The sequence below is a fragment of the Mauremys mutica genome, chromosome 14 (assembly GCF_020497125.1).
Source record: "Mauremys mutica isolate MM-2020 ecotype Southern chromosome 14, ASM2049712v1, whole genome shotgun sequence".
NCBI lineage: Eukaryota > Metazoa > Chordata > Testudines > Geoemydidae > Mauremys > Mauremys mutica.
In genome coordinates this window covers 6,142,068-6,154,437 of record NC_059085.1, presented here as the reverse complement: position 1 = coordinate 6,154,437, position 12,370 = coordinate 6,142,068, and the positions used below count along the sequence as shown (strand labels likewise).

The window sequence follows — 12,370 nt, the reverse complement described above, 5'->3', positions numbered from 1 at the left end:
GTGGCAACCGAAGAGAGGGCAGCAGGCTCATGGGTTGGAGCAGCCAGCCATGGAGGGGGAGGGGGCAGAGGCTGCCTTCTTCACAGTGCCCTGCCCGCATGGCCAGGTGAGGAGACATGGGCTATGGGGGACTGGAGAGAGCGGGGCACATGGGGATGCTGGGGGAGGTCACACGAGTTCAGAAGGGCTAGTGAGGGGGACAGACTGAGGCGGAGGCAAGGAGCTAGTGAGGTGGCAGCATTGAGCCGGGGCTGAATGGGAGGGGGTGCAGGGACACATGGGGACGGGGAGGAGTGTGGGGTGCAGGGACACATGGGGACTGGGGCAGCTATGCCTGGCTGGGTGAGGGTGCAGGGCCACATGGGGACGGAGGGGGAGTGTGGGGTGCAGGGACACATGGGAACTGGGGCAGCTATGCCTGGCTGGGTGAGGGTGCAGGGCCACATGGGGACGGGGGGGAGTGGGGAGTGCAGGGACATATGGGGACTGGGGCAGCGGACGGGGGGGAGTGTGGGGTGCAGGGACACATGGGAACTGGGGCAGCTATGCCTGGCTGGGTGAGGGTGCAGGGCCACATGGGGACGGGGGGGAGTTGGGAGTGCAGGGGCCACATGGGGGACGTATAACTATGCCTGGCTGAATGGGGGTGCAGGGACACTTGGGGACAGGGGCAGATGTGCCTGATTGAATGGGAGAGGCTACAGGTCAGCCAGGGTCTGCATGAGGGAGGCTCCCCAACTCCCAAACAATCCCTCCCCCCACAAATCTATTCTATACTTCTCCCACCCACACCCAGCAACCCTCCAGGTTCACTCCCAGGCTCCCCTCTCCCTCAGCTCCTCTGCTACCCCTGACTCCCACAAGCCCTTGCGCTGCTTTTGAACAGAGCGGTAAATACGTTTCTGTATTGCCGTTTAAATGAATTATTACTCAAAGTTCTGAATTAAGCCTAGTGAGGAATCTATTTGTCAAAAAACATTTCCTGAATCTTTTTGTTGTCTGGATTGTTACCCACAGACCTGCTGACAGGTATTTTGAAATAAATTGAAACTGGCGTGATTATATTGTGTTATTTTGACATTTTCAGAATTTTCAAATATTGGGTGCAGAATTTTGAATGTGCAGGTGCAGAAGTCGCCCAGGAGTCGGACAGGTAGGATATTGGGGAAGGCCCTGGCAGCGTGGTGCTGAGGGGCCGGCTGGAGGGAAGAGGGAGGCGGGCTGCTTGGTTGGGGACCGGGAACTGATCAAACAGCCCCTGAGGGGGCTAGCAGGGGGGCAGGCAGCGTGCACCACGAGGGGTAACGCTGCCTGTTGCTGAGATAGCCTGAACCAGCAGGGCAGAATAATGGGCCCAAGCAGCCGGGGCCATGGGGCAGGCTGGCCCGTGGGGCAGTTCAAACCTCCAGCTGTGTGGCGAGGCCGGGCCCGTGGGCGGGGCAGCGGGAATGGCAGAGAGGCAGTGCATCTGACGGGCCAGGGCTGTGCAGCGTGGAGGCAGCCTGGGATGGCGTACCCCAGCTGCCACAGGCTCATGCCACCCTTGCCCCACACAACCTGGTCAGGGGGTCCATTCAGGCAGCCGGGCCAGGCCATGGCAGCCCCCCCCCTCCCCGGTCTCTATGCCGTTACCTGTGGTGAGCACCTGCTCCAGGTGCAGCACGGCGTGGATGAGGGACTCTGCGTTGGCGGATTTCCCAGCTGCCCGATACAGCGCCGCCATCACTGCCCCAGCCAGGATGCTGCTGGTGCCTGGAGGAGCCAAAGACGGGGCAGGGAGGTGAGGCAGAGGGTGCATGGGGACCACTTCTCAGCCATGGCCCGTGAAATGACCCTGCGCCCCGCAGGGCAGGGCAGGGCCGTGGGGGCCGTAGCTAGGTTACGTCCCCACCTCCCAGAGCAGCTGCAGAGACGCAAGAGGACGTAAGCAGCTCTCTGTGCTGGGTGGCCCCTGTAATCCCCGTGCTCTGCATTGTCCGGCCGGAGGGGACTGGCCTGCAGAGCCCAGCAAGGGAGCCACAGGAAGAAGCTTGGATCCCTCCCCAGGGGCCGAGCCCATGGCCCCTCCCTCAGAGCGTCCAGCGTGCTGTGCCCAAGCAGGAGGCCCGGAGCCAGAGAGCGAGTTTCTCCTGAGTGCCCGAGGGCACGGCCGGGGAGTGCATCCCCGCAGGCCCGCTTGGGGGAGCCCCAGCCCCAGCCATGCTGCTGTTCAACGTCCCTCACTCTGTTCGGAGTGACCAGCCGGGCCCGAGAACGTGACCAGGGCAGGCCTGGCTGCGAGTGTCTTTCCTGTAGCCTCCTACGGGAGCTGAAGCCAAGCCCCAGAGCTCTCCTGGGCTAGGGTTACCTACGCTCGCTGCCCAGACCGTGCCCTGTGCAAACAGGGGCCACGAACATACCCAGGCCGGATCCGTGGGGCAGGCTGGACCAGCTGTGCACTTCAAACCCTCCGCCAGAGCACTCCAGCAGCTGGGCCTGCAAGGACTTCTGGGAAGTGAGGGTGACAATCTGGGTGCAGATGAAAGCCGCTTTCAGCAAGGCCCCTGGAAAGGAGAGGGGAACCTCTGAAAGGCAGGTCAGCACGGCCATGCCCTGCCCACCAAACCCCCGACCAGCACCAAACTCACTGGGCCGTCCTTGGCCAGCCGCCCTGGCAGTGGGTTTTGTGCTGCAGGCTGCTGTTGGCTAGGGATGAGCCCCCAACTCCTCTACTAGCTGCACTGCGGCCAGCCGCTGGGGAGGGCTCAGTGGCGGGGCTCGGGGAGTGGTTCCCCAGGCAGCTCTCTGGCCCATTCCTGAACCCCTACACTGCCAGCAGACTAACATGGTGCCCAGTCGGGTCACGGCTGCTGGGTCAGCCATTAGCACAAGCTCCTGACAGGCGGGTGCTCATAGGGACCCCACTCAGGCCAGCCAGGGCGAGGGCAGAGCTGCAGCCCCAGCTGTCCAGGCTCAGAGGCCTGCTCTCCCCACGGCACGGATCAGCAGGTCCTGGAGGAGGGGGGGGGGGGACTCGCTGAGCCAAGGGTCCCCCCGGGGCTGGCTCATTGTGGTGGGGCTGCTGGCAGGGGAAAGGTGCCAACGGCCTCACTGTCCGGAAGCAGCAGCAACAGGATGAGCGTCTCCATCCCCAGCGGCGCCTGGGGTGTCCGTGCTACGCAGGCCTCCAGCCTGGTCCTCTCTTATCCATCCGGCCTCCGTTATCACCTCCCCACCCTCGGGGGGCAGGGCAGGGCTGTCACCCCATTGCACAGGGGGGGAGTCAAGGCCCAGACAGGCTAGGGGACTTGCCCCTGGCCCCACAGGAAGTCTGTAGCAGAACAGGGACTAAGCCCAGCCCCCGACCAGCACCAAACTCACTGGGCCGTCCTTGGCCAGCCGCCCTGGCGGTGGGTTTTGTGCTGCAGGGATGAGCCCCCCAACTCCTCTACTGGCTGCACTGCGGCCAGCCGCTGGGGAGGGCTCAGTGGCGGGGCTCGGGGAGTGGTTCCCCAGGCAGCTCTCTGGCCCATTCCTGATCCCCCGGGACACCCTGCTTCCTGCATTTAACTCTGCACAATTTCACCCCCGCCCAGCCCACAGGACCCCACTGGCACCAGGTGGATGTCGTTCCTGCCAGCCTGACTGGGAACGGACCCCACTTCTGAGGCCTGCAGTGGATGCAGGCATGCAAGCCAGCTGGGGGGATGGCCCGTCTTGGTGCTGGGGGGGTGCAGCACAGGTCACTACTCGGCGCCCCCAGGAGCCAATCCGAGAATAACCCTGGAGAATTCACAAGCACCAGCGACCTGCTCTCTGCCACCCATGGGGCACTGCAAGTGACGCCCAGCCCCTCTCCTGGGCTGCGGAGCAGCTGGTGAGCAGCAGGGTGGGTCTCACCTGGCGCGTGAGGCTGGCAGTAATCCTGCAGGTCCTCCAGGTCCTGGCACACCAGCTCCAGCACCACCTCGCCCTCCAGCGCGCCGCTAGCACTGACCAGCCGGAGCTCCGGCTCGGCGATGCGCCGGGCCCGGGCCCCGATTGGTCGGCGCCCATCCACCAGGATGGCAATGTCCACCACGGCGCCCCCGTGCTCGTACGTGATTGGAGGAGTGTCACTCCAGCCACCTGCAAGGCACAGAGGGGTGCGCACTCAATGGACCCTCATGCAGGATGGCCGCCCACAGACCAGCCCTCATCTCCTGTCCTCTCCAGGCAGTGCCCTGGCCTGTGTCCTGCAGGAGGTGGTACGTGATGATCACAATGCTCCTTTGGAAGCTATAAACCCCCCTTAGATTCCTTCTCCCTACCCGCCTTCCCCATGCTGCCCGCCATGCAGGGCATGACCTCCAGAGCCCAATAAGCCAGGCCACATCTCCCCCTCCAAGTCCCTCCTGCAGCGGCACAGGAGGCAGCAAACAGAGCTGCTAACAGGGGAGTTTGCGTGGGAGTTAGCAGGGGGAGGTGGAAGGGGGCCGCGCCGTGTCCCCTGTGTCTCCCTAGGTACAAGCACCGAGCGAGGCCGGGACAGCAGCAGCCATGAGCCAAGCAGCAGAGGACACACCAAGGATGAGAGCATGCAGCAGCTGCGGTATGTACCTGGTTCTAGCAGGGGACCCAGAGCAGTACTATGTATGTATGAAGTGTCGCCTAATAGAGCTGCTGGAGGAAAAGATCCAGGGCCTAGAGCTGCAGGTAGAAACCCTGATAGAGAATAGAAGGGGGTTCGAGCAGCTGATGGAGCAATGGCAGGCAGTAACTGAAGGGGAACGCCCAGGGGCACAGGTGGGAGCAGGGGCTAAGGCCAGTGAGGGGGGACCACCAGACGAGGAGGATGGGCGGTGGAAGCATGTGACTGTGAGAAGCAGGCCGAGGAAAAGGAGAGCTAGTGAGGGGGAAATAGAGCTAAGGAACAGGTTTGAAGGTTTGGAGAATGAGGAAGGGGTAAAGAATATGGTAGCTGATGGTGGGAGGCCAAGGAAAAAGAGACGAGCGGCCAGTCCCATAGATAGAGGGGAGGAGTCTATGGAGGCAACACCAAGTTTGGGTCAGGGGAGATTACAGGATGGCTTAAGGGGAACCACAAGGGAAGATAGGAATGGAAGGAGCTTGCAACCAGGGGGAACGGGGGATAGGTTAGAGGACCGCACTGTCCCCAGGCAAAGGCAGGTCTACGTGATTGGGGACTCCATACTGAGAAGGTTGGACAGGCCTGTGACCAGGGCCGATCCGGAGAACAGAAGGGTGTGCTGTCTACCGGGCGCTAAAATACGGGATGTGGACCTGAGGTTGAAAAGGATCCTAAGAGGAGCAGGTAAGAACCCTTTGGTCATCCTTCATGTGGGAACGAATGATACTGCTAGATTCTCGCTAGACAGGATCAAGGGAGACTATGCCAGGTTGGGTAAGACACTTAAGGAAATTGAGGCTCAGGTGATCTTCAGTGGGATCCTACCTGTCCCTAGGGAAGGGCGCCAAAGGGGTGACAGGATCGTGACGATTAATAGTTGGCTGAGGGAGTGGTGTTACAAGGAGGGCTTTGGGATGTATGGGCACTGGGAGGCTTTTGGGGACAGACAACTGTTCTCACGGGATGGGCTCCACCTAAGTAGGGAAGGAAGTAGACTTCTAGGAGGGAGGCTGGCTCATCTGATTAAAAGAGCTTTAAACTAGACACTGGGGGGAGACGGTTGGGAGAGGTCCTGGTGCTCTCCACGCCAAATTTATACATTGGGAGTGGGAACAAGAAGATAACAACAGATATAGCCAGAGGGGGACGGTTAGGTGTAAGGAAGAGGGGGGGGACAGATACTAGATCGACAGGTCATACTGGTAGTACTGTGTCCCTACCGAGCGGGGTGAGAAGAGTGAGAGGAGCCCAACAGCAAAAGGTAGGATGTTTGTTCACCAATGCGAGAAGCTTAGGTAATAAAATGGAGGAACTGGAGCTCCTGGTCCGAGAATTGAAACCGGATATCGTAGGAATAACCGAAACATGGTGGAACGATAGCCATGACTGGAGTACAGGTATGGAAGGGTATGTGCTGTTTAGAAAAGACCGATGCAAAGGTAAAGGTGGGGGAGTAGCATTGTATATCAATAATGAGGTGAAATGTAATGAAATAACTAGCAATGCAATGGTTAATACAGAGTCTGTGTGGGCAATGGTCACATTAGGGAAGAAAACTACCAGAGCCTCACCCGGGATAGTGATTGGGGTGTGCTATAGACCGCCAGGATCTAGCTTGGAGACGGATAGAGAGCTCTTTAATGTTTTTAAGGAGGTAAACACTAATAGGAACTGCTTGATCATGGGAGACTTTAACTTCCCAGATATAGATTGGGAAACAAATGCTAGTAATAACAATAGGGCTCAGCTTTTCCTAGACGTGATAGCTGATGAATTCCTCCATCAAGTGGTTGCTGAACCGACGAGGGGGGATGCCATTTTAGATCTGATTTTGGTGAGTAATGAGGACCTTGTTGAGGAAATAGTTGTAGGGGACAACCTTGGCTCGAGTGATCACGAGCTAATTCGTTTCAAAATTAATGAGAGGATAATCAATATTGCATCTGAGACTAGGGTTTACGATTTCAAAAGGGCTAACTTTACTAAATTAAGACGACTAGTTAGGGAAGTGGACTGGACCAACATATTTAGGAATCTAAAGGTAGATGACGCCTGGGGATACTTCAGGTTGAAATTGCAGGAGTTGTCAGAGGCATGTATCCCGAGAAAGGGAAAACGGCTCGTAGGTAGCAGTTTTAGACCGAGCTGGATGACCAAGCGTCTTAGAGGGGTCATTAAGAAAAAACAGAAAGCGTACCGGGAGTGGAAAATGGGAGGGATCAGCAAAGAAACCTACCTTATTGAGGTCAGAGGGTGTAGGGATGCAGTGAGAAAGGCAAAGCGACGGGTGGAGATGGACCTAGCGAAGGGGATTAAAACCAATAGCAAAAGGTTTTTTAGCCATATAAATAGGAAGAAAACCAAGAAGGAAGAAGTGGGACCGCTTAAAACTTTAAACGGAGTGGAGATTAGGGATAATCTTGGAATGGCACAATATCTGAATGATTATTTTGCCACGGTCTTTAATGAGGCTAATGAAGGGCTAAGGAATAGTGATAGAGGGACCGATGGGAATGAAGATATGGGGGTAGACATTACGGTATCTGAGGTGGAGGCCAAACTTGAACAGCTTAACGGAAGTAAATCAGGGGGCCCGGATAATCTTCATCCTAGAATATTAAGGGAATTGGCGAGTGATATTGCTAGCCCGTTAGCGATGATTTTTAATAAATCTCTAAATTCGGGGATTGTACCGTTGGACTGGAGATTAGCTAATGTAGTTCCTATATTCAAGAAGGGGAAAAAGAGTGACCCGGGTAACTACAGGCCTGTTAGTTTAACATCTGTAGTATGCAAAGTAATGGAAAAAATTTTGAAAGAGAGAGTGGTTAAGGAGCAGGAGGCCGATGACAACTGGGATAGATTACAGCATGGATTTACGAAAGGTAGATCGTGCCAAACCAATCTGATCTCCTTCTTTGAGAAAGTAACAGATTTTTTAGACAAGGGAAATGCGGTGGATCTAATATATCTGGATTTCAGTAAGGCGTTTGATACGGTACCGCATGAGGAATTATTGGTTAAATTGGAAAAGATGGGGATCGAAATGAAGATCCAGAGGTGGATAAGGAGTTGGTTAAAGGGGAGACTGCAGAGGGTAGTACTGAAAGGGGAACTGTCGGGTTGGAGGGGGGTTACCAGTGGAGTTCCTCAGGGTTCGGTTTTGGGTCCTATTTTATTCAATCTATTTATTGCTGACCTGGGAACCAAGAGTAGGAGTGGGCTGATAAAGTTTGCGGACGACACCAAGTTGGGAGGTATTGCCAATTCGGAGAAGGATCGGGATATCCTCCAGGGAGATTTGGATGACCTTGTAAACTGGAGTATTAGTAACAGGATGAAATTCAATAGTGAGAAGTGTAAGGTTATGCATTTAGGGATGACTAACAAGAATTTTAGTTATAAGCTAGGGACGCACCAGTTGGAAGTAACGGAGGAGGAGAAGGACCTGGGAGTCCTGGTTGATCGTAGGATGACTATGAGTAGGCAATGTGATGTGGCCGTTAAAAAAGCTAATGCGGTCTTGGGTTGCATTAGGCGGGGTATTTCTAGTAGGGATAAGGAAGTGCTAGTCCCGTTATATAAGGCGTTGGTGAGACCTCATTTGGAGTATTGTGTGCAGTTTTGGTCTCCCATGTTTAAGAAGGATGAGTTAAAACTGGAACGGGTACAAAGAAGGGCCACTAGAATGATCCGAGGAATGGAAGGCCTGTCGTATGACAGGAGACTTGAGGAGCTCGGTTTGTTTTCCTTAACCAAAAGAAGGATAAGGGGAGATATGATTGCACTCTTTAAATATATCAGAGGGATAAATACCAGGGAAGGAGAGGAATTATTTCAGCTCAGTGCTAATGTAGACACGAGGACAAACGGATATAAATTGTCAGTCAGAAAATTTAGGCTTGAAATTAGACGAAGGTTTCTAACCATCAGGGGAGTGCAATACTGGAACAGCCTACCGAGGGAAACAGTAGGGGCGAAGGACCTCCATGACTTTAAGATCAAGCTAGATAAGTTTATGGAGGAGATGGTATAATAGGATAACGGGCTTAGTCAATAGGTCAATTAAGTGCCAAACTGGTACTTAATTGGGTCAAATTGGGTCAATGATATGATATTCTTAACCTCTTTCAGAGGGTATGGCTGGAGAGTCTTGCCCACATGCTCGGGGTTCAGCTGACCACCATATTTGGGGTCGGGAAGGAATTTTCCTCCAGGGCAGATTGGCAGTGTCCCTGGAGGTTTTTCGCCTTCCTCCGAAGCATGGGGCAGGGGTCGCTTGCTAAAAGAGTGGGTAGATCGGCTAATGTGGCCTGCATCTTGCAGGAGGTCAGACTAGATGATCATAATGGTCCCTTCTGATCTTGAATTCTATGATTCTAACGGCAGCATCCACAAGCCACCCTCCTGTGAGACACCTTAAACAGATGTGTATGAACCCAGGAAACCTCCTGCCCCAAGCCCTCTCCGGACAGGGCCGGCCTGGTCTGTGTGGGGCCCGGAAGTGCTGAGCCTGGCACGGGCGTTCAACCATATTCCCGTGGCAGCTGCTGCTTGCTGTGGCGGTGCATTGCTGGAGCTCAGCTGCCAGGGAATGGCGGTCGGCGAGGCATGTGCCCCTTTACAACCAGTGCTGTCCACCACCTGGGCGCTGCTCCCTTCACACCAGGGCTCCCCGCAGCCCCAGCCCTGCCCTGGGACAGAGCCTAGGGCCTGCCCCAGTGGTGGCCAGGCCAGAAGAGAAAGCCCTTGAACTGGGGCCGATGGAAGCTGCTCCCACCCAGAGGTGCTCACCAGAGACGTCTATCCGGGCAGGGCACTCCACCAGCACCCAGTGACCGACAGGAGGGGGCTCCTCCCGCCTGACGCTGATGAACCGGCACGCCGACATCACAGCCTGGCGGATCAGGATCTGCTCGGCCCCCTCGTAGTGCCGGGCGGCCCTCACCAGCAGCGCCGGCCTGAAACGGCAGGGGGAGACGGGCACCGCTCACCAGCTGGCAGAGGGCACCATCGGAGTGGTCTTTCTCCTGGGATGCCAGCGGCACGGCCACAGTTAGCAGCTCTGGCAACACTGAGCAGAAACACGCTCGACTGGCCACAGGACGGCAGTGGTGCCCGTGTTGGCCTTTGGCACAGGTTGTCATGGTTACTGACCACCTGGTGTGTAGCTGGGTCCTTAGCCGATCTGCCAGCCACAGTCCAGGGCTGCAGAGATGGAGATGCCAGGAACATCAGCCAGCCCAGCACAAAACCCCCTGCAGACACGGGGCTCATGCCCAGCAGTGTCCTTAGCATCAGCTGGAGAGTTTATGGGTTTTCAGCAGGACCTGGGACTAGGGTGACCAGATGTCCCAATTTTATAGGGACAGTCCCGATTTTTGGGTCTTTTTCTTATATAGGATCTTATTACCTCCCCTGCCACGTCCCAATTTTTCACATTTGCTGTCTGGTCACCCTACCTGGGACCCAAGCTGCTGGTGGGGAGAGGCAAACAGTCCCCCACCTGGGGGGGAGGATCAGGCCAGTCTGTCAGTGGATAGCTGACAGCCCTGAGACCTCTCAGCAAACCCCACTGCTCACTGCAGAAAGGCCATGAGACAGGGCTGGAAATGTGGCGAAAAGGTGGTGACATCCCTGCAGACCCTGTGGGAACCCCGGTCCATTCAGGGGGGCGAGCCCAGCACCACAGCCCCCAACACAACAACTCTGCCACCCCCACTGGCTCCCGGGCACCAAGGGCCCAGCAGCCCAGTCCGTCCAGCCATACCTGCCCAGCCATTTCCTCCTCTCTTTGGCGAGCGCCTTCACTCCCTCAGCGATGTCGCCTCTCTCCAGCTGCTGGAAGGCCAGGGCCCACTCCCGGTTGGCGGCCGGCCCGCTCCGTAAGCCCCCATCCCCTTTGGCCATGCAGCCCAGCACATCGGCGATGCAGGCGAGAGCCCGGGCTGCCACCCCAGGGTCAGCGGCAACAGATGCCACTGTGAAGGAAAAGGAAGCCATCAGAGCGGCAGCCAGTCACGGCCCAGCAGCCTGGAGCCTTAGAGAGCCGCTGTCCACGGCAGGATTTTATCCCTCCTCATCTAGCATGAAAGTTACCGTCTTCCTCTGCCCCAAAGCCTCTCCAGCCACTTATCTACAGTTGTCCTGAACCAGAGCATGCCCCCGTGTCCCTGAGTGGAATGAGTTTGCTGGGTCTCAGCCCAGTGCCCACATCCAATGACCCATCATCATCAACTCCCTCGTTGACTACCTTGGGTGGATCCAAGGGCTGAATGAGGCATGGAGTGAACTCCCTCCCTCGTGCTAACCGGGGGTGGGGCACTGAGCTGGGGCAGCTGACAGAAGCTGGCACTGCCAATGCCAGTGCAGTGCCTGTTCTGGAGATAGAGGCACTCAAGCCGGCACCTTCCTGCCACACACCTTCAATGGACCTAGGCTCTGGTAGCCCACCTCGCCAGGGCAAGCCCAGTTCCACTTCCCAAAGCCCGCAGGGCCTGGCAATTCCAGGAGCAGAAGAGAGTTGCTTGGCGCTAGTTATTTGCATGTTGTTACCCAGCATGCTCCGCCCGCTCATAGCCAGAGGCCAGAGTAGCTGGAAACCCGCTGTCTGCCACAACGGAAAGTGCGCTCAGGCTTTGGCTTCCACACGGCTTCGCTAGCAAGAATGGGAGGAAACTCTGCCCTCCGGCAGCCTCCATAAGCCACGTGCCTGAGGGATGTTCAAAGCAGCCACATTCCTCTCCAGAAGTGAGTGCATGGCAGGGGAGGGGGAAGGGACTGTGGCGCAGTCCGTACAGCTGTCTGGGACCTGGCATTACACAGGGGATGGAGAACGGCCTGTAGCCAACTGCAAAGACAGCAGGAGGGACTCAGAGACGCACAGTGTGATCCGCAAAGATGGAATCCGCGGGCCTCTGGGCTGACATCCCAGTGACTAGTCCCCTGGCCGCTGTAAGGGCTGCACAGCCGGCTTAGCAAGGGAGAGTGACTGGCCATGTTCAGGGGTCCCCACCAGTGCCCAAATCCACCAGCACTCGTGGGCCTGCACAGGGGCTAAATCACCGTAGGGCTGGAGTCTGCATCCTGACGGCCCAGAGCAGCACGTGTGGCTGACACGAAGGTCACATGCAGCCACAGGCAGCCGCCCGCCCAGCTCTCACCCTGGTCCAGAGTGCTCAGCACAGCATCCTGGTAGCCCTCGTTGACGGCGGTGCGGATCAGTGGCAGGAGGCTGCAGTCCCTGTGCTCCAGCAGCACCCTGCGTAGCTTGCCCTGTGCCTGGCGGAAGAAGAGCGCCCGGCGGGACGCCAGCTCCGCCTCCTGGTCTAGGCACATCACCAACTGCTCCCAGGACATGCGCCACGAGGCTCGCCACTGCCCCAGCCCCTCGCCCTCCTGGGAGCCCAGGAACCACAGCACGTCCTGGACCCCCAGGGGCTCGGCAGCGTGCAGAACGGGGAAGAGGCGGGCGTTCAGCAGGCAGCGGCTCCTCCGCGGGACCTCGGAGCCCCAGAGATCCCCCTCCCTGCCGGAGTGAGAAGCAGTCTCAGAGAGTGGGCACCACGCGGCCATGTGCAACAGGGGCAGGAGGCCTAGGCAGTGGTCACCTGCCCCTCTGGCCTCCCCACCTACAAAAAGAGCCTCAGTTCTGCCCCAGGGAAAGCAGATCCTGAGAGGCCTGCACCTCCCTAAGGCACAGGGAGAGGGGAGCATGGAGCTGAAGCTCCTGTCAGCTCTCTGCTGCCTCCTCACCGGCTG

General features: G+C 57.3%; 1 protein-coding gene across 4 annotated transcripts in view; it reads right to left on the bottom strand.

Annotated features, from left to right (window-relative positions):
• FCSK (fucose kinase) overlaps positions 1–12,370 on the bottom strand; it is a 42,914-nt gene that overhangs the window by 4,807 nt on the left and 25,737 nt on the right. For 3 of the 4 annotated variants that reach the window (XM_044987465.1, XM_044987464.1, XM_044987467.1), the window contains 6 exons: positions 11,773–12,137; positions 10,380–10,590; positions 9,404–9,570; positions 3,880–4,107; positions 2,400–2,543; positions 1,633–1,752 (listed from right to left, as the gene is read on the bottom strand). In XM_044987465.1, coding sequence (XP_044843400.1) covers positions 1,633–1,752; positions 2,400–2,543; positions 3,880–4,107; positions 9,404–9,570; positions 10,380–10,590; positions 11,773–12,137 — 1,235 coding nt within the window. The remainder of the gene's footprint in view (positions 1–1,632; positions 1,753–2,399; positions 2,544–3,879; positions 4,108–9,403; positions 9,571–10,379; positions 10,591–11,772; positions 12,138–12,370) is intronic. The other variant, XM_044987466.1, reaches the window with a different exon arrangement.